Genomic DNA, 23,187 nt, shown 5'->3' with positions numbered 1-23,187 from the left:
TGCCAATTTCAACAATGAGTGAAGAAAAAAAGTATTTTAAAGTTCAAAATCAACAGTTCCATTAAAAAAATTACAAACAATTTGAGTGATGTAATGAAAATTGTTCATTGTTAGACACGCGATTCAAGCCGTTCTTACAATTTTGATCACAAAGATCAATAAGTAAAAGATACATTACTGGAAATGTCCTTTAGCCTCATTCACGCAGGGTTTTACCTTAAGATTTACGTCACATTTCGGCCTATAGTAAATCAATTGGCCTATTATTAGTACGGGTGTGTTCTGAAGGTTCACGTAATGTTTGACTTTGACTATCTGTAGCTATAGAAGTACAAGTGTACTAACACAAATGATTCATTGTTCATGTTCGATCTGTGTGCGATGACTGACCTTTACTTACAGGCTTGGGAAGTCATATCAAGAGACCTCTTTGAGCGGTGTACGGGATACAAAGTACTGATTTAAATCAAAAGTAGCAGAATGCGTAAGTTTTTAGTAAGTTGGGAATATCCTGAAACTGCTTTACGTTGCTAATTTGCTAGCTGCTTTAACATTCGTAGTAGTTTTTATTCGATGCGTATTTCTTTAAAGAAGCCATACTAGTCATTTTTATATTAGTAAAAGCTCTAATCGTTATTTTGAGGTTTTATTCTCTACGGATTTACTAAATGTACGCGTTTGTTAATTCTTAAATTACACATTTGACACTTGTTACTCAGTAATGATAATATAGTTATGTTAATCCAGGTAAATTAGGTCAAAGTCATCGCTATGCGGTAAAAAGATAAGTAAACAATGGTATACTAATATTATCCTGCCCTAGATTATAACGAATATTGATATCGTATTTGAATAACACTGATAACAGACCTTGTAATCAATAATTGCGTCAAAATTAACCCACCAGTTACTTGTTGAACTTTTAGTTAATTTTTTATGAACTTTTTCCTTATATTTTTGCAATAAACTACATTTACGTATGTCGGAAACATGTCGTAATTTGTAACCAGTACATCATGACATGTGTCCTTTGGTTTTGGTTGATTATACCTACTTTATACGTGATTGCAATATTTAAAGCCAGTTCTTTGTAGATCATAATGATTTATAATTCATTTTGTCACTGACTGAATATAAATAAGATAAAAAAACTTTGATGTTGACCGATAAACGACAATGGACGAGGTAAAACCGTATAACCGTGGCTCATGAGTTTCTAACTAGGTTTAGTTGGCTAGCTTAAGTAAGTCAATTGTAAAATTATTAACTGAGCAATATTTAGCTAAACCAAAAGTCGGTCCCGGTTCTTGTCTACTAAGATAACAGTCGTTAAGACATATCTAAGGCTTTTCGGGCGGCTTGAACAACTTTGACACCAGATTGACCACTAGCCGCACGACAGAATAGAATAGGTTTAAGAGGTTTTTCTTTGATATGCGTTCTTTTGTCACTTGTCAGACAAACAGAAGTCTACAAATCAAGCACATAGTCTCCAAAAAACCCCATGATTGCAATTACTATTTCAATCTTATTACGTAGTTTACCTGAACACAGTATCATAATGGAGGCGATCCATGAGCTCTGGTCCGCGGAGGTCTGTATAGGCGAGTCTTCGGCCAGCAATATTGGCAGGGTGGGAGACGTCCAGCCTACTGTGGTGCCCGCCGCCGCCGTGATCAAGGTCGCTGGAAGTAACAGAAAATACAATAAATATAACACTAAGTATATCCAGGGTATAAGGGATGAGGCTTGAGTTTCAGAAATTTACGTGGTAGTACATTTGCCTACTGTATTTTTGACACTCAGAATTATCTGTATTTGACCTACATTTATAAATGATTACATTTTGATTTAACTGTTCTAAAGAATGGGCATGAATCTCAAAATATGTTTTTTTTGGAAACAGAGAAGTTTTCTTTACAGCTGGTCTTGATTGGTGTTAATATGGGTCTTAAGAGACGTTGTTGGTAGGACTTTGTTGGTACTGGACTGGACAGAACCACCTACCTAATATCTGAGTATTACCTAAGTAAGTGTATCAAAGTAATTAACAAATATCTCTCAGAAGAATGTGACTTGTATTACTCTTTTTAAAGTTTTACATGCAATATAGCTTCACAATGAACGAAGAAAACTTCAAAACATTAAGATAAAAAAACACAAATAAAAGTAGTTGGAAACTGTGAATACTTAAAAGTGAACAATAGTATAGGGAAAACATTGTTCGGTTCGCAGTATCAACGGTGTGGGTCGTAAGTTATACCTAAATTCTTTTATTTGCTTGCAATAGGTGTAAAAGACCTTATCGTGTCGTTTACCTTTGTGTTATGTAAATTCGTAAAATGTAAGAGGGTTCGTTACATATGTTTTGTTGTTGCGATAGATGCTGTAATTAGCTTTAGGAATAATAATGTGTTTTGGTGCGTAACAATTTATAATAAAAAAATCTGGGTAATGTAGTTCTTGGCTTTTGTACAAAATTTGATATAGAAATAAAGCTAGCTTGTCCATGACTAACTAAATTAGGTAATTCATGACAAATGTTCATGAAAATGAAGGTAAATAACACAATGTCCCGTAACAAATTTCGTTCAACCCGGAAACGTAGAAAACACATTTATAAACATATTAAAAATACATATTTTTGAAGAATTTTCTAGTACTGAATTCTGAAAACTTGCCAAATAGGATTACGAACTACCTGACTGTGAAAACTTTTTCTAAATATAATGGCTTTAACCTAAATAAAAATTAGATTCTGCTTGTGGTTAATTAGTTAACCCGAGACCGCTGGTCGCTTGGTGATGATTAATTATATCTTCTTTATTATGTTCCCACTTTTATCATTAATCATATTCTCTTGCTAATCTGGGTACAAAGTACAATATAGAACGTTAAAGTCTTTTATTACTTTCGCGGCAAAGTCGAGACGATATGAAGTACTCTAGCTGTCATTGTTCGTATTAAACTTTATCGCAAGTATACGAAAAGATTAAATTTGTCTATATGTTCGAATTTGTCACGAAATAGATTATCTAATTCACGTGAAACTTAAATCGTTACCATAACCTACTTACTATGATTAAAGTCCACGTGTTCGTGCAATGATGGTGCAATATTTTCGGTAAATATTTACGGAATGAGTTGTTTAAAAAATGTGTTTTTTATTACATTATTCTGTCCCTGAATGTGGCAACTGTCCATATTGCTAAGTATAATTTTAGACAAATAGCAGTCGACTAAATTGTCGTTAACTAAGGTCATTAAACAAACTACTAACTGCTACGGTTACTGAGGTTCTGAGAATTCCTCTTTACTGAACCCGATACCCCAATTTCAGCAGTGAGGCTTGCTACTAAGGGATTTATAGACCTAGCCATAACCGAATATGTGTCGGCACAAGCCAAACAAGTGAGTTGTTCGATAAATTTTGCCGAGCCGAACGTTCCAAACCGAATATGTGTATTGCAAGCCATACAGACGCATCTGCTTGGACTTAAAAGTCAATTGTATTTTAGAGCGTTGCAAATACAATTGCATTATCAAACACAGTGATAACTAAATGAAAATAGACTGTATAGGTATTGTGTTCTTTGATCTATTCAGTTCCAGTCTTTCAGCGTATTTTGAAAACATGTTTTGTACCTGTTTGTAAGTCACAGAATATTTATTATTCGAGACAAAGACTGATACTGGGATCGTGTCTTCTCATATAAACAATGTGATACAAAAACAAACAGAGAAACATTTGTGTAGTTTCTATCGGTTGTTTTAACAAAACTATTGTCGTGTTATCTGTATGACAGTGTATTAAATTGTTTGTATGTTTAAACAAAACATGGCTTTTCCCTATCTTTTGATGTATTTGAATAACTGACCTACTACTACTACAGTTTTGTATTAGTACTACGATGTAGAAGTAAGAGATCTATTAATAGTCTATTGAAAAGTTCGTGACATCAAATCGTCTTGATCGTCATTTACGTAAGGCATTTGTGTACGTTTATTTTGGTAACAATCGCGGAGTTTTATGTTTCTGAATGTTTTTATTTTTCTTTTATATGAAGTACTAAATACGAACTGTGAAGTGGTGCTTTAGATACAAATAAGTATATTGTAATTCGTATTTTTTTCCTGTTCATTGGCTTATATGTTCAAATTAAATATTTCGCAGGAGCTGCACGTTCAAAGTATAGGTAACAAACAACCTTTGTATCTGTTTATAATAGTAATACCTATTTATTTCTGATCCTTTTATCCAAACAATATCGAGACAGTTTATTTAAGAAACACCACGGATTCCGAGAATGTTCTACGAGCTATTATTTTAAGGCAAAAATAAAGGATTATTAACGAAAATAATAAAATAAAGAAAGTAAGGGTCAGTACAAGGAGCTTTTGTAGAAAGTCCAATGACCTTTTCAGAGCTGACTGAGCATTTCACAACGACACAACATTAGGTCCCAATGCGCAAAGTAATGAAATCCAGCCTAATTACCGTTTTACGATAGCATTTTCTGCTCGAAGACTTTTCTAGAAGAAAAATCCAATTATGGATTTGCCTGAGGATCACGTTGACGTCCACAAAAGTGTTAGTTCAGCTTGTTAACACTACAGTAATGAGATCTTTCCTTCACGAAGCTTTAGGTGACGTAAAGACATTTATTAACAACAGATGTTTTTTATATAATGTTTAAAGGCTAACTACGACTACTCCTATTCGATTGTAGTTTAGATTTCGGAACGTTCTTTATCATACAGTACCAGAACTGGAAAGGCAAATGTATTTATGAGTTAAATGCTCATGTTTATGAGTTTAATGCAAAAAAGAACAATAAGAAGCTCAAAGAAGAAACTGATTCATTTTTTAATTAATTTGTTTACGTGGTAGAAGCCATCGTTCCATGACAATGACACACTGCCTCATATGTAATACATAATTATACTGGTACAAGGTGCTGTCACCGGAACACAATTGCTTGTGTACCTACATTGTACATTTAAAATACCATGCAATTTGCACAACTGCAATAAAAACACCACGAAGTTCAGTCAACAATACATATTCAGCCAAAGAGTATATAGAACTGGCAGCCTATAAAACTAAATGTCAGACGCTTTTTGGTAGTTCTAAATTTAAATTTTGAATAAAAAATCACGTGACAAACGAATGTTGATTTTGTGTTACTTTTTTATTGTGTACATTAATGTATTTTAAATTAGTTTTTTACTGTTTTATTCAAATTTAAGTAATTAATATTCAGAAGCTTTTTGCATGGCCTTCAGAGTCGCAAATGAAGCATGTCAAAATGATTATATACCGTGTAGTTTTTTAACTGTAGTAATTTTTATAATAGCTTTGCCGGTCTCTATTCTATACCTATATGATGAGCGTCGGCTTTCTTCGTGGTAATATTATCACACAAAACTGATACTGTTTCGTGTTCCATGATTCTACACGTTAAGGTATAGTAAAAATAACATACGCAATAAATAATACCTGTATATTATTTGAATAAACGAAATTTTCTCAAGTGAATTAGGCCAACGTGTAGTTAAAATCTGTACCTCGTTGAATTTTTCCATAACACAGTAAAACTTTTTTAAAACTTGAAATAGTTTGGTGCAAAACTAGTTATTTGGCGCAATATTTTTTTTTCGGTGACATGGACACGGGTCGCTAGATCTAATGAACCGATGCGGAGCTAGTGTCAGCTTTTTCGCGGGAAAAAACCATTATCTGTCCCCCATTTACTGACAAAGCTAATAGCCCTGAATTAGACAACGTGTGATGACATTCGCCTTATTACTTTTTTCATAACTATTACATAAAGAGGTTATAATATGAAATAGTTTTTCTGCCGGCCGTTTTTTGTGTTTCTTTTGTTTTTAATTAAGCTGAGTCCATCCATATTGAAATTGATTCTGGTCATTGTGAAAAATATTTCGATGTTTTCTCGCAGTTTTTATTAAGTTGTAATATAATATTGTGAACAACCGAATTATATACGCAATGTCATTAAACCTTTTCTAAAAGTTACTGGTTTTAGATTTCAGAAATAGTTCATAACTTAAATGCAAATATGATTATTCCCGGATCTCTTCTAAACGTGATTCCACTTTTAACTCGAGATTCTATTTAGTACTTAGAGAGTATTTATTTCCAAGAAGCTAACTAATCTGTATAAAATTCACTTCAATCTAAGCATCTATCTGAATACTAGTACAAGGAAATGTAAATAGAGATAGTTTTCTAAACTATCACGTTAGTTTGTTTCTAAGTCGTGTGTCAAACGGAAAAGCCAGTTCTGGATAATAAATTAAACAATTGAATAACGTCAGTGATAAATTTGTATGTTAGGCTGATTCCTTTGTGGTTTTTCGTACTTCTTGAGGTTTTTTATTTGTTTGATAAACGTTTTAAAGCCCATACTAGGGTTTTGGAATCTCCCAAAGTAGGGTTTTGCCACAACGATTAGATATTTTCAAATCAAAATATATTTTAATATTTTGACGATCTTGGGGATTTCATCTGTTAGTTGAAAGCGTGATCTTGTGTGTAATTTCCCATCACATGATTATATTATCATGGTTAAAGTATTTTTCTTTTGTAAATGTACGCCGAAACTCGTGAGTCCGACTGATGGGGTAAACATTGACTTTTGTATTAGCTGAAGTCTCACAATACCTACTTCCCTATCGTAGAGTAGACGGTATTTCCGTAAATATTATTCATAATATTCCTTACTGTTTATTTTATGATTTGCTGTTTTTCATAACCTAAGAGGATTTGCAATGCAATACAGTATAATAGTATTATCTAATAACATCCTTTTTGTCGAAGTCGCATACTTAATAATATATGGGTTTATTATCTAATACATTATTTGATATTTATAACTAACTTAAATTGATTTTCAGTCTCATGTAGTGACGCAAACTGCGAATTACATAAAACTAAATTTCGTAGACGTTAAAACAAACCCACGACCTCCCGATGCAGTAGTGTAGTAAGTAGAGACGTGAAGACCTTGACCACTGCGCCACGGAGACAGTTGAAAATGCACTTGGAAATCGGATATCATAATCAGTATTTACATCACACAGCTATTTCCGTAAATAATACAATGTAAATAATATAAGTCGCTCGTACAAGTATAACATAGTTGTAAGCGATAAGTATGTGAGGTCTCTCAATTGTAGGTCACATAACTATTCAAACTGCATGATAACGTCAATTCTAGGTATTCTACCCAACGCAAGGTCGCCACTGACTTTATTGTATTCATGATTTTATGTAACTTATTTGTGTCATTGAATTTCATTACTTTTAATGTACCTATATCAAAGACTAGCTGACCCGCGTAACTTCGCTTGCGTTACATAAGAGAGAATGGGTAAAATGTTTATGTACGTCAGGCTGGCCCGGCCCCATGGAATTTAATAATGAGATTGTTATCAATCCAATGTACCCGGGTATACTAATATATGTAACACCTTCATTTTCAATGTAACTCTTTTTAAAAGAAATTACGTGCACTTCTTAGTGGCCGGGCCAGCCTGACGTTTTCAGCCCGGCCACCTTGTTTCCCACTAATCTACAAAAAATACTGGCAATATTGTGCTACAGATGAAATGTACCCTATAATTTATGCATATGTAACACAAAATCGAATCCTAAAATGCAATAGCATACGAAATATTAGCGGTTGCAGGTGGCCGGGCTGAAATTATTTCGTTAATATAAAACAGTAAAACTGCAACACCTACCAAAAACTAATACCAGTACATAATGAGATATAGAGATATAGAATACATGTAACGCTTTCATTTTAAATTATAATACATATTTAGAAAGAATAATCACTTGAAATTATATTTCAGCCCGGCCACCTAAAAGCGGTAATATTCCCTAAAATCTTATGCCAATTTGTACAGTAAAACCTGATACAGCTATGAAATGAAAGTTACATTCGTTTCGTTTTAGTCGTATACCTTTAAGCCTTCTGTTTGACTAGATTATCAAAATCTGAGAAACTTGCCGAAGAGTGACTATCATTTATTAACTAATTTCAGGACATTTGGTTTGTTGAGTGAAACAAAATTGGTAATTGTCATATTTTTTTAATAATCATTTTTGAAATTAGTTAGACAACATTTGTACCTACTTATATTAATTAGGTACTATAACAATTGTTAATTATAAATAATGTAAAAAAAGGTTACACATTGATAATAACACAGTTATCAAAAAATTATAGTAATATCAATATTACCTTGACATCGAACATTCATTCATTCAGAATATTAGAAGATAATTTTTGGTTAAATACTTATTATACCTTGGTAAAAAATAACTACACGGCTCTTGCGCATCTATTCTGTCTACTCGGGGAAAATATCTTACGACTTAGGTTGGGACGCGACACAGGCGCCGTCTAAAAATCGGTGGTAGCGTCTGTGAACTATTATCTTTGTATGGTTATGTTGTGAAGCCAAAAACGGAGAAAATATATATAGGTTTAGGTATTATGTATCCAACAATTATTATTTGTGATTTATACTACTTAGTTTATTAATGAAAATATCATAGTAACGCATTTTGTTTCACTCAACAAACCAAATGTCCTGAAATTAGTTAATAAATGATAGTCACTCTTCGGCAAGTTTCTCAGATTTTGATAATCTAGTCAAACAGAAGGCTTAAAGGTATACGACTAAAACGAAACGAATGTAACTTTCATTTCATAGCTGTATCAGGTTTTACTGTACAAATTGGCATAAGATTTTAGGGAATATTACCGCTTTTAGGTGGCCGGGCTGAAATATAATTTCAAGTGATTATTCTTTCTAAATATGTAATATAATTTAAAATGAAAGCGTTACATGTATTCTATATCTCTATATCTCATTATGTACTGGTATTAGTTTTTGGTAGGTGTTGCAGTTTTACTGTTTTATATTAACAAAATAATTTCAGCCCGGCCACCTGCAACCGCTAATATTTCGTATGCTATTGCATTTTAGGATTTGATTTTGTGTTACATATGCATAAATTATAGGGTACATTTCATCTGTAGCACAATATTGCCAGTATTTTTTGTAGATTAGTGGGAAACAAGGTGGCCGGGCTGAAAACGTCAGGCTGGCCCGGCCACTAAGAAGTGCACGTAATTTCTTTTAAAAAGAGTTACATTGAAAATGAAGGTGTTACATATATTAGTATACCCGGGTACATTGGATTGATAACAATCTCATTATTAAATTCCATGGGGCCGGGCCAGCCTGACGTACATAAATGTTTCCCCGTTTTTGTTACATTTTTTACTGGTACTCTGCTCCTATTGGTCGTATCGTGATGATATATAGCTTATAACCTTCCTCGATAAATGGGCTATCTGACACTGAAAGAATTTTTCAAATCGGACCTGTAGATTCTGAGATTAGCGCGTTCAAACAAACAAACAAACAAACTCTTCAGCTTTCTAATATTAGTATAGATCTGTAGCGCGATTTTCTATAGCCAGTACTGTGGACTAGCGAGTGCTTACCATTTTAAATTACTAAAAGATTTTGCAAAAACACAAGAGATTCTGATCAGTTTATTTGTTAATAGTCGATAGGAAATCGCCCTATTGATTGCGTATCGAAAGAAGCGATGAAGGAAGCACAAAGTATACATACATTTTCTTAGAAATATATAAGATAGGTAGAAGTGTGTGCGTTTGTTAATTTACTCGGACGTTTCTACATACATTGGCGGCTATTCGAAAACGAAAGCGGGAAATTTTAGAAATATGCCTTATTAGAACATAGGCCTTATTTGGGTTACCCACTTTTTTACTGTTTTTAAGTATGGTCAATATAATGCGTGATTATTTATCGCATGTGAATCGTTTTAAACGTAGATAATTAAAACAAGTGCAATTTAATATGAAAACAAAATGGTCATTGTTCCGTGAATTCGTTTAATTTCGAAGCTATTACTTGCGGTAATTATTATTGGTTTGTGTTCTGTAATACTGCGAACAACATATCGAGTTTAACCTCTAATTTGTTGAAATTAATATTTATCTGATTGTTCATGCTATGGAAATTACTGGTTATTTCCCGTAGATTTCTCTACTCATAGAAGTGAATATTTTGAATAATGACCGTAATACGAATTATTATTGTAGTCGTGAGTGATATTGTTTGACTAACGTATTTCGAAAAAAATAAAGATCCGTGTAGTTTCAGGGATAAATAATAGAAAATTAAAGTATTGTTCAATGAGTCACACCAGCACATCAAAATATGACTATTAAACATACTGCATTAAATTTGTGTACTTATGCTGATAATAATAGTTTTTGTTTTATCAAAATCGGGTCAAAATTACCGAAGTTACAGCGTTATAAAGTTTCACTGCATTTTTAAATTTGCGTTGCTTCGCGCGCTATGCGCTGACGTCACGTCGCTACAGACACGCTTGTTCGACTGCGGGTGATGCGGAGTTTTGACTTGAAAAGTGATTTGCATTTAATATTTAAAGAGTCTGTGTATGTGTATGTGTTATAAATTTAATCATCGTGTTTTTTGTAAAATAAGCCTCCACTAAGATATCCTCGATCTCGATCGCCACGCACACAATCATCAACTAGACCCAGGTAAAGAAAGTTGAACTCGTATACTACTAATAATATTATTGTGTGTAGTTAACAATAAAATTGAAAGTTTGTTACAACTGGCATTACAAATAATGAGTGTTACGTACCTACCAAGTGTAAATTTGGAAAACATAGTTTTAATATAATATTATAAAAAAAAATTGTCACCCTGCCTCTGATTTTAGTCATGTTGATGGCTATCATAATGAACGCATGAATCTACTCTGTAGGATGTCTTATATGATTGGGTGTGTAATTAGAACTTTTAATTAAACAATTTAATTTTGATATTATTAGATTTAATAAACATGAGTTCTTTTTTCAAAACAAAAAACCAACGCCAACTCAACCGCCGCGCTCGGCTCACCGCCGCCTGTGAGGTCATTGAACTGCTCATTAAATAGTACCTATCCACTGTTTAGTAGAAGGAATTGCTAGCTAGGTATGAACATGATATGACATCTCGATCTTGAGGAAGTGTTCAAAAGGCAATAAACTTCTATTTAACATTTGCGCTTGACAGTATCTGAACCGGGCTTTAAGTTTTAGATTAGGTGTCTCTTGCAAAAATATAAAACAGTTTAGGTACATAGTACAGAAAAAAACATTTTTTGGGGTGTTTTCTCACTGGACTTAGTACACATAGGAACAATACAATATTTTCTAACCATTTTGTTTGTCCACTATAAGCAAAACAAATTATTTAAAGCGAAACCGCGAGAGACAACGAGCCTATGTAGGTATCGGCAAGTACTAACGAAATAGCAGTGTCGTAAGATGACGTCACACGTCCGTGCGGCCGCTTCGCCGGAGTTTGGCGCGAAGGCCATACTTTGACGTTTAATATCTCGGTCATTTTTGAAGATACGAAAAAAATAAAAACAGATTTTTTATCCTTGAAGTACCTAGTTTTTAAATATGCTCATAACAAAAATCATTGGTGTGACTCATTATTATTAGGATTAGTTACTTCTCAGAAGGAAACGAGACACAGATCTTGGTAATTATTTGCCGAAAAAAGTCAACATGAAAATGACCCAAATTCGTTTACCACGCAAAATATGGGTGTAGTAGTAGCACGTAATTCATAGAACAACGTCTATAGAATCATGTTACTAAGTGTTAAAATGATCTTGTCGACTCATAGGTACTTGAACTCTAAGACAACGATCTTGAACCGATCACATTAGCATTAATTCAGGTCATGAATCAGAAAGTTTATCGAACTCGTTGAATAAATGAGAACATATCTGATATTATTTTAAGGTTGACAGATCGCTATCTCAGAGCAAATATTGATCAAATTAATATACGCATTACAAAGATATCTTAAGACAAACATAATTAATAAGGAAACGTATTACTTCGCACTTTCGATGTTAGAACGTCGTAAAATATAAACAAAGTAAGGCCATACGTATAAAAACATATGTTTTTATTTTATTAAAAAGTGAAGAAAATTATTTTATTTCACGTTGAAAAAACACAAAGAATACTTTGTTCTTATCACAGCTGTGTTCATGTACAATTGAACATAAATTAAAGAATAAACGTACGTAGAAATAAAATAATTTGAAAGTAAAATTATGCTTGGTTTGTTAAGAATTAGGTACGTAAAAATATAAATGCCATCAAAAACATTCTGTAAAAACCTCAAGTCTCGCCGTAAAAAGTTGTGAGATCTATATAATACCAAGTCGATTAATCTATTTAGTCTCTACTTAAAGGACCTTCTGTCTTAAGTAATTACGTATGTTATTATGATGCCAATTAAAAAAAATACCTTTAAAACAAATAGACCGACCTGGCCATCGCATGATTTGATTATTAGTATGTATCACACTACACAGCACGACGAGAAGTTAATGCTCCTGAAATGTTAATGGCGAATTTGTGTTTTTTTGCGATGACCAAGTCGATCTATTTGTTTTAAAGGTATTTTTTTTTCATTGGCATCATAATAACATACGTAATAACTTAAGACAGAAGGTCCTTTAAGTAGAGACTAAATAGATTAATCGACTTGGTATTATATAGATCTCACAACTTTTTACGGCGAGACTTGAGGTTTTTACAGAATGTTTTTGATGGCATATCACTTCTTTTTGTAGAGCGAACATAAGTCCAATTTGTATGGAAAGACGTTTTTTTTCATAATTCAACATATTTTCCTATGGGAATGTTGTTCAGTTTCATGGGCTAAACACCCTTACCCACCCTATACCCCCTCCCATTATGCCTCATATAGTAGGTGCCTATTTACATCTATTTATTTTATTTTCTACAGTAATAATAATTCATTAACTGCAAATGTAACCTTGTAATCTTATACATTTATATGAGATTACAAAGTTATTGTTGCAGTTGGTGTATTTAGAAAACTGGACCGAAATTAGAAAATATTTCATTTTTCCCATAATTAAGACACTAAACCCTATTTGTATTCTAAATTTTAAGCTTCTAAGTCTGCTAGAAGTACCTTAGACTTTTGATGATCGGTGAGTCAGTGAGTCAGTGAGTCAGTGAATCAGTGAGTGACAAAATTCAAAATTTTAACAAGTTGTCATTCTTAAACTACTGGTTCAAATGGACTGAAATTTTAAATATATCGTGTTTATACAATGACTGATTAGTTGCTAAAAATCCAGGCTTCTTGTTTTATCCACAACGAAATTATAGGGGTGTCAAAAATAGCCCGAATTGCTTCGAGAAAAGGATGTTACGACCGTGCCGCTTTTTTTTTGCTCGACTTGCGGGGGCACTTCCGTGCCCCCAGATACATAAGTATTAGGTATGTGTGATACGCCCTAAGGAGCATCAGTATGGTTCAACTGTCAAAAGTTTTTTGCAAGTCTCAGTTGGATTTGGACTTAATTATGAAATATTATTCTTTATCTAGTTACTGAATATGTATTTAGACTATATTTTCATATATTCTGCGTTATTCATGTTAATAATTTATTAAAATTGCCGAGATAAACATCGTTACTGGTTCGGAACAGCGGATGTTATGACAAAAAATACTAATTAAATAAAGGTTTAATTAACAAATCATGATGATGAATGTTTCGGTTATTGCACGCTTCAGTTTAAGTTATTATTAACTCGCATCATGAAAATCCTATCAAAAGTATTGTAAATAAAAATAAATAAATAAATTTAACCCATTAATGTCCCACTACTGTTAGGCAAGGGTCTCCTCCCGTAATGAGGGAGGGTTAGGCCTTGAGTCCACCACGTTGGCGAATTGCGGGTTGAGGACTTTGCATACCTTCAAGGACTGTTCTAAAGAACTCTCAGGCATGCAAGGTAGTATCACGATGTTTTCCTTCACCGTTGGAACAAGTGATAATTATTTATAATACACACATAACTTCTAGAAGTCATTGGTGTGTTGCTCGGGTTCGCACCTGCGACAACTTGCGCGGAAGGTGTCAACTTATACCACTCGGCTATCACTGCTGTAAATAGTTTAACAATATAAATTGGAGAAATCAGCGATATGATAAAAAATAGTACCATGTACCCATACACATAGTAACTGGGTATCTTAAAAGTCGTTTATACCTATGTATATGTAGATGAAACTAATGAAAAAATCGTAATATATGCGAACGAGATAAGTCTGTAACGAATCGCGATATAGACATCGGACAAAAAATATGTTGTCCTAAAACAAGCCGTCATAGGGGCCTCTCGGTACCAACGTATGGCATTGGCAATCCAAAAATAAAGCAATTATGCACGCCGAACTTCACTGGTAGGCCATATTTTGAAAAATGATAAACAAAAAACACAATTTGTATTTATGTTTCCATTTGTTCCATTTTGCAAAGCGACCATTGCGAAGGCTAAACCATAGAACTGATTTTGTTGAAATTTATCGTGGATGTACTTGAAGACCTGGGGTCAAACATGAGTTATTTTCTTAATCAGTCCCTAAGCCAAGCTTTAAGCGGGTGGAGCCGCAAGGTTCAGCTAGTTTTTAAATGATCGTAGGAAAGTAATTTTTCTAAAACAATATTAGATTTACAATTTGTTAATCTAGAAATTAGAGTGTTTTATGGAGCTTTGTCGACAGTATCAAATTAGACTTCAAGGTAATAAACCTCAAAGCAATCAGCATTTTAATTCGCATAAACATCGCAGAAGGCGCGAAATGCGTATGACTAAAGGATCGGATATATTTTTAACGGAACTAATTGCTTTTTCCACGTCCATAAACACGAAAGAACTAAATTTTCAATTAATTAACTTCTGGAACGTTATGGTTATGATTCATTTATAGAGATTTATTACAATTGAGCTTAGCAATAACTTTGTGCGTACAAATTTATAACTAGTTGAGTATAATTGATTAGAATATCACAATGTTATTGCGGCTTTTGCGGATTTTGCATTTTTGAGCCACGAAGAATCAATGCTTGGCCCTTTGTACTATGGAATTAACTAAGCATTAGGTACCGTATCTCTACATATAAATGTGTATCATCATTTTAAGCTCAATCTCAAATTTAAATGATTTATGTATCTACCTGGTACAGTATTTTATCGTTTAGGCCAGATAAATAATAGAGAGTAATGTTTTCTTTCATAAACTGTTGAAAACGAAAATAATTGAGCAAAAGCATTCATCAAGGGCACATTATTGTGACTATAGTAATATAAGTATCTACCAATTGTTCTTATCTTCGTGAAATTGATTTGCAGTCGACGGAAACCAACTATTATCTAGTTCATGAATGACATCAGATCGGATGAATCAAGTTCTAAATCTATCGATCGATCAAACGGAACATTTTTGTCAGTAATCATTAATCGCATAATCTTCACGATGGAAGTGGCAAAACTGCGGTATTAATATTTAACACTAAAGATAACATTTCTCAAAGTAACTTTTCGGGTACTAGCCTGAAATATTTTTTTATAATAATGATACTCGGCAATCTAGCATAATGAAAAAACAAACAAAATCATAGTTTGCTGTGATAAAAATTGAAATCTAAATAGAATGACATATTTACAATTGACTATGTGCTTACAAAATTTAACAGAGTTTTCATATCGTCGTATATTCGTATGGGTGGAGGTTTTCGAAAAATGAAATATGTATAAGTAGCTGAAATCGTTAGGTAGTAAGTAAAGGACGTAAGTTACGTAGGATGATATAGGGAATTGTAAAACAATACTTCTGAAATATTAAAATGCGTTAAACGTAGTCTGTTCCTGTATTATAATAAACGGCTAATGTGATATGAATGGTAATCGCGACAAACAATACAAACTGGTGTGATTCATGTTCAATGAGAATTTTCAAGGTTTTGCCAGTACTAGGACTTAAAAACGAGGAAAATTTTATTTTTAATGTATCAACAAAGGGCTGGCTGCCATGTGGTGACAGCTTTGAACAGCCTTTACGTAAATTTTACTTTATGAAAAAACAACACGCTAGATACAATATACCATAATTATGTTTTTTCATACATGTGAATAATTAGGTACAAATACAATGTCTTTCAACGCAATCACTTTCATATTCAATTGATGACTGAGAATCACCGAACTGTTCAATACATAAATACATCAAGCAGTGAAACTTCATGGCTGTTTTTATTATTTTATATTTATAGCGTCCTGTTGCATTGAGATAAAATTATGATGATAAATGATTGAAGCATTAATGGCTGTGAAAGAAATCACTGAATTGCAGTGTCTAAACAGATACTTCGCTGTAAGGTTTTTTTTTAAGTTTTGTTTTTTAACACAGTCAATTGGTGCACATATTATTATTAATAAATAACTGAAATCTTAATCAAAATACTAAGATACCACAGCTATTTTGACTGAAAAATATTATGTACCTACTTCTATATATTCTGTAAATAAAGAATAATGCCTGTTCAATCTCCATATTAAAATATGTTAATTTCATCATGTCAGAACTTCAATTTTATTACATTTTTAATATTAACAGTTTATTCGACATGCCGTGAGCCGTACTAAACTATTTACTGTAAAGAAAATTAATCATAAAATATTTTATGAGCGTGAAGAAAAATATTGTACAATAGATTGAATAATGTCTGAGTACTAGTTTTATTTGTTATTTCTTATATTCTAAAGAGGTTTTATCCAAAGTAAAATATTGCTAGTCATAGAGTTGAAGACGATGTTTAAATTATATAATAATATTTTTTATTGGTTTTTTTCCCACTAAGATTTTTTGTTTACTATTTGAAATTAGTTTTATTACGTCACAGGCTTACTAAACAAAGGTTGGCAGTATACTCGTAATTCGCTGAAATTAAGGTTTTTAAAGTTACTTGGCTTAATAATATTTTATTTGGATATAATAATGCTTTAGTCAGAATTACTATCGTTAATATAGAACTCTACACTTGTGAGCAGACACGCGCAAACCTAATATAAATGTTTTAGAGTTTCGTGGTACTAATGAATATCTGATTTCAACGTAACTTTACTGGCTGGGTTACCAGTTAATCATTTGTTTAGGCATCTGTGTACACTGGGTAATACCGAGAAGAATCTCATTTGTGGGAAATGGCAAAGTATCTGCACTGCTTGTTTGTTTTTTAAGAAACCATTGTGAATACAAGCCTGCGTCATAGAAAAAATACTGACTTTTCTGAAGAAATATTTACCGGTAATACGTATAACTTGTTGGTATTTTAAAGTTCCTATTAAAAGAAAAAGTTTTGCACGATTGTATGATACCGTGAACTAAATAAATATTATCGTACAATTCACATACGGTCATTTGATTCCAAATTAAGCAGAACTTGTATTATGGTGACCAAATAATTGATAGATATACTAATATAGATACATTAACAAACAGTCCCAGGACAAATACTCGTGCACATCACAACAAAGATATGTCCCAAGAGGGATTCGAACCCACCACGCCCAGCGCTCCGTTTATTGCGGCGAGGTGACCACGTTAACCACTGCACCAAGCATGCAGTTAAATTCGATATTGATAGCGTGAAATAGATATTGATAACAGTACATGCCGTTTATAAATTGCCAGACAATATTCTATTCATTGAAATCAGTGAGTCGATCTATGAGTATCTCTGATATCTAGCACATGTTTGGTATCTAACTGTTGTGTGTACATATTATGTACATGTTATAGTATCTATCTAGATATGTATTTATCTAACATATGGATAATAGTTTGTGTCCTTAAGTATATGGATGTATATTGTAACTGTGTCGATTTTTTTGTTTTTGTTGAGATGGGGCTGACTTAAACTCGTAGAGTTAACAGCCCTCAATAAATAAATATTATAAAAAAAAGTATATGGATTGGTATAGGTAATTACTAAGCAAAATATCGGAACATTAGCTTCTGTCCGCGATATGGTCCGTGTGGAAATATTTTCCAGGGTAAAAAGTATGTGTATTAATTCAGGCAATAAGCTATCAGTCAACCAAATTTTATCAAACAGTTTTATCGTGAAAGAGTTACAAACAAAAAATCCATCCATACTTATAAACTTTTGCATTTATAATATTAATATACATATATGTATGTATATTCGGATTGTAACATTGATCAAGGCTGAAAGTTCAATTATTTGGTGTGGTATATTTCAGTACATTTATTATGAAACCGATGAGTTCACGAACTATTAGCCACACCCGTTTGATCATCAAAGTAATAACGTGATACAATGGCTTATAAAAAAGATTTAATATCAATCACTTAGCTATATTGTTTGCCAAATTGATAATACGTCATTTATCGGTTAATTTATATTAAACTAGCTGACCCGCGCAACTTCGCTTGCGTCACCTAAGAGAGAATAAGTCAAAATTTTCCCCGTTTTTGTAACATTTCTCGTTGCTAATGACCCTAGCGTGATGTTATATAGCCTATAGCCTTCCTCGATAAATGGACATATAGATAACACTGAAAGAATTTTTCAACAAGTAGATCCTGAGATTAGCGCGTTCAAACAAACAAACAAACAAACAAACTCTTCAGCTTTATAATATTAATAGAGATTACTATGGATGTGAATGATGCAAGGAAAGTTTGTTAGGATTGTACCAAGTGGCGTTCTTTGTTGTCCTTACCCCTATCACCAAAAGGTTTGATTTTGTGTATGTGTGTGAATATTATGAACTTATTGAGCACTTATTTAAACAGCTTGTAACCTAAAAATATTAGAATTTTATTTGAATTTGAAATATCTATACATCCGCAATTTGGTTTGTTTCAGCTTAAATTTCAGCAGCTAAATTATTCTTTAGTTTCTATAGCTGAGGTGCTGAAACCATACACCGAAAGATAAGTACTGTACAATTTGATAACACAAAAATGTATGATATAAAAATATGATGTGACCCGAAGTTCCCTGTGCAAGGGATTTGCGTGCCTTTTAAGTCCTTCGGGTCTCTAATCCGTGTCCCTACGGCGAGAGTAATCTTATTAGAAAGTTTTTTATAACTTTCGCATTACGAAAATCTTCTTAAAACACATATCAACAGCTTTTTTTAAAGGAAAATATTTTTATCATACTCGTAGTAATATTCTTGGATGCTTCTGAGTTCAAAACAGTATACATTAGACTACTGAACACGGAGTTTTGGGTTCAAAACCCGGATTTAGAAAAGAGTTGCTGGACGAGCTTGCCTTACGATAAGCGTAGACCAAAAAATTTAAGAATCCTGCATTTCGCTTTCGTGTATATTTTTAACATATAAAAAGGTACTTTTGGTAAACAGCCACTATGTTAGTGGCGAAACCATTTTACCATCCAATTAAACACCCACAATCTACATTATTTGAACTTGTACTTTATAACCATAGATAAAGTATAAACTGACCTATATTTTACATGTGTGTCGAAAAATAATGTAAGTATGTCTTGTTCAACAGATAGTAGATTATGGTTGCCTTTTGATTCAACAAACTAAAATTGCTAGTCACCTTAAATATAATTGACTATAAGTACAAAAAATATACGCTTGATCATATTTTAGTTGAGTTACACGATTATCTTGAAAAACCAAAAGCATGGATTGGGATTCCTTTTTCAATTATTAGTAGCTAATAGAGTTATTATAGAAATAGATGAAAAGTTATTAGAAAACATTTTACGGCTGCAATATCGGGCTAAAGCTAGTTCAATAAATAACACGCGTTGGCTTTTATATGTCTAAATAACCCTCAAATATCAAACTGTAAACAAATATAACTTTCCCATTTATAATATGACGCTGTTTCCATATTTCATCAAACTCATTATTTCTCCTCTGTCCAAATCATTGTGGGATTCAAACTTTAATATTTTACATGTAAAATCACTTGGAAACTAAATATTGACGACGGTAGACAATAGTATTTGATTAAAGTGATGAATTATTCCGTTTCCTACTGGCATGGCAATTTTCAATGCGACGTAAATCATAAAATTAATAATTCATGAACATTTTAAGTTACTTTAGTTGTCATAGAACAAAGTTAAAACGTATTATTTGAGAGCACTATTACTATTGTTATTTGAAATACAGTTTAAGTTGAATAACAACTAGTAAACAGTTTTAGTGTTTGCGCCTCTGGCCGTTGAATATTATATTAAAGGTTACTTCTATTAAGTTTATAATGTAAATATAATACAATAAACAAAAACCTTGAGTTATTCTTCAATTTCTAAAAGCAGATTTTCTAATTTGTTTCACTTTCTGAGAGAAACATTTATAGGCGTTTCGGAAAACGCAGACCGTTTGAATAGGGAACTATAGCTTTTTGTACTACGTCTTAATCCACTTTATCCTGTTCCCATATCAGAGCTAAATATTATCCTGTATTCTCAGACTTTGACCAGTATTTTCCTGATGAAACTGCGAAGATCAATGATTCTTAAGGTCTTTACGAGGAAAAATGCGAGTTGGTGTTTCCGTAAACATTGGTTTGCGATCTAATTTGCCTATTGCAATTGGAAAGTAGAATGATATGACTGCTTTCAGTTTTCCTTTTGGAATTAGAAATTGTACCTATACAAATCATGTGATACTATTCTACATTTTTTATATTCAATGCTATTGTCAGGCTATCGGTACATCTATTTTTTCTGATTGAGTGAGAGGCTGGCCGCATTTGTGAAATTAAATTCATCTCCACAAAAAAAAACAAATTGAAATTTTCTTTTTAAGAACGCTATTGTTAATAATATTAAGTGCTTTCTACTTCAGAACTTGTTTTCTATGCTACCTTGAAGGGTAGGCAAAGTCCCCAACCAAGCCTTTTCCTTATTCCGCGAGAAGTCCCTTGCCCAGTAGTGGGACACTAACGGGTTCAATTTATTTACAACGATATATGTTTAACGTTTTTCCTCTATATGTAAATGGATCAATTAGTTAATTCAACAGACTTAATAGCATACGGTGACCCATGAGGGTCATTCTAAAAAAGGTACCCGCGGAATACGTTGTATAATTAGCGAATTGTAAATATCAACAAGTAGGTAGGTGGAGTATTCGCAATAGAAGTAAGCAAAACGAGTTATTTTGTAATAAAAATTAGAACTGGACTATGTTTATTAAAGTTGATAGATATTATTTAAAATAACATTTCCTAGAAACGATACGAATTACGTGACACAACTGCTGAAAGAAATACAAATAAATTTATCTTAACCTCGGCTACTACTCAAGTCCCATAGCTTCTTCATTGAGCTGAGTCATACGTTAATAAATGTCATTAGCTCAAGTCTAGAATATCTCGTTTCATGGAGACAGAACTCTCAATAAACACCAAAGTCTAGACTCCATCGCCGTGAGGGAATGCAAGGCGTCCTAAGACAAACAAGCGGAGTAAACAACAACAAAACTAATATTTTTATTTGCACTTTCATTCAATGACCGCGTATTTATTTGATCATTAATTTTATCTTTGTTAAAATGTACTTTATTTAGTTCATTAACTTTTATCCGTTTCTGCAATACTTGAAACTATGTAAATAATTAGTTGCTAGGTTACGATAGTGGAATATTGATTGCTTTACGCATTTGCAGACTGCAATTTTATCACTTATGTTACAGTCGTTTTCTATTATTTAGTAACGAAACATTTTAATTTGTTAACTATCGTTACTTAATGACAAAAATGTTGATCGTATTTGCATGTTTTGTGCCATTGTCATCAATAATATTATTTACAATACTCGTGTATTAACAGTTATTAATCGTGGATTGTGTAATAATTGTGTAATCTTTCTCAAGGATAGCTCTAATAATAAATAATGATGAATATGACTTTTAAAAACAATAGGTGTCAATATTATTAAATTCTGATAGCCGGAAGATAAAAGTATCCGCCAAATTAAATGATAATACGTACTATAGTTCCTAGTTATAAAGCAACTGTATATTTATTAAACAAATGATTAGCATACGGTGTGAAAATTAACATATTGGTGTTTTAATACATTGTAGTTATTTACCGAGTCTAAGTTCAATGTTTTTCATTTACTCATATAAGATTAAAGAATCAGCAGTTCAATTTTGGTATATTTTAGTGACGTTTGCAACTTGCGTGAGTGTGCACAGTACACTAAAAGCTGAAACGGTGTTGCCGGCTACTCCACGCGCAATGCACACGAAAAAAACATAAATACTAATAAAACTATTTTAAAACACGCACAGAGTACGTGAAAAATAAAAATAAATTACGAACCACTGAGTGCCGTCACATATTCCCTCCACTTGCGGTTGTTGGACATTGTCGCGGTGTACACGCACTTTCCGAATTAACATTTATGTTCTGTGACAGCGAGGCGCGTACACATGGAGTACACTGTGTCGTGCTGTGTGCCGGACTGGAAGCGAGTCGCCGACTGTGCTTGGAGCATGCCGCTCTAATATTAGCCGACCACGTGTTGTGCGCGTTTCGCCGTAAGAGTGAATACTGAATGGTTAGCTGAACGCGTCGGTGCAAGACAATAATATTCCCGTTTTGTTGACGGTTTCAGCTGTCAATTGACGAGACGGAGTCGTCCGCTGTGGGGAGCCTCCGTCGCGCCTGTGTTGCCTACATAGCATCAGATAGTGCTGTTATTCGGTTATCGTTCGTCGTGTTGCGATCGTCGACCGACCACACTGATAACGGCACTCAATGTTTAGTGTTGAACTTCAGCGCGCTCGTTTTTTTCACATTTCGTTGTTTACTCTTGTTTACATTATAGTGTCTTTTAATCTTGATAATATTTGTTGTTTGTACTTCCTTTTTCCATGTCATGAATAAGATATGAATGTGTGACAAGGTGATGATATTTATTTACTCAGCTGTCTAATGAGCAAAAATAAAATTGTTTGCTATAATATATCGGAGCAGGAAAATAATAAAGCATAGGTAACTGCGGGCTAATTATGTGATTCTTATCTTTAACGCTAATTATGTTTACAGGGTAATAGTGAATATTAGTGAACATCCTAAAATAGTGTCACCACCTGGGGTATGTCTGGGAAATGTCATTGGAACAATATTAATAGCATGTAGTATAAA

General features: G+C 33.0%; 1 protein-coding gene across 1 annotated transcript in view; it reads right to left on the bottom strand.

Moving 5' to 3' along the window:
• The window catches only part of LOC142973152 (trehalose transporter 1-like protein), a 31,448-nt gene extending 8,739 nt beyond the window's left edge, over positions 1 to 22,709 (bottom strand). The window contains exons 1-2 of the mRNA XM_076114752.1: positions 22,360 to 22,709; positions 1,545 to 1,685 (exon numbers count right to left, since the gene is read on the bottom strand). Coding sequence (XP_075970867.1) covers positions 1,545 to 1,685; positions 22,360 to 22,405 — 187 coding nt within the window. The 5' untranslated portion in view covers positions 22,406 to 22,709. The remainder of the gene's footprint in view (positions 1 to 1,544; positions 1,686 to 22,359) is intronic.
• Positions 22,710 to 23,187: the final 478 nt, after the last annotated feature.

This window comes from Anticarsia gemmatalis, chromosome 1 (assembly GCF_050436995.1).
Source record: "Anticarsia gemmatalis isolate Benzon Research Colony breed Stoneville strain chromosome 1, ilAntGemm2 primary, whole genome shotgun sequence".
Taxonomy (NCBI): domain Eukaryota; kingdom Metazoa; phylum Arthropoda; class Insecta; order Lepidoptera; family Erebidae; genus Anticarsia; species Anticarsia gemmatalis.
This window is presented reverse-complemented; position numbering and strand designations above follow the sequence as displayed.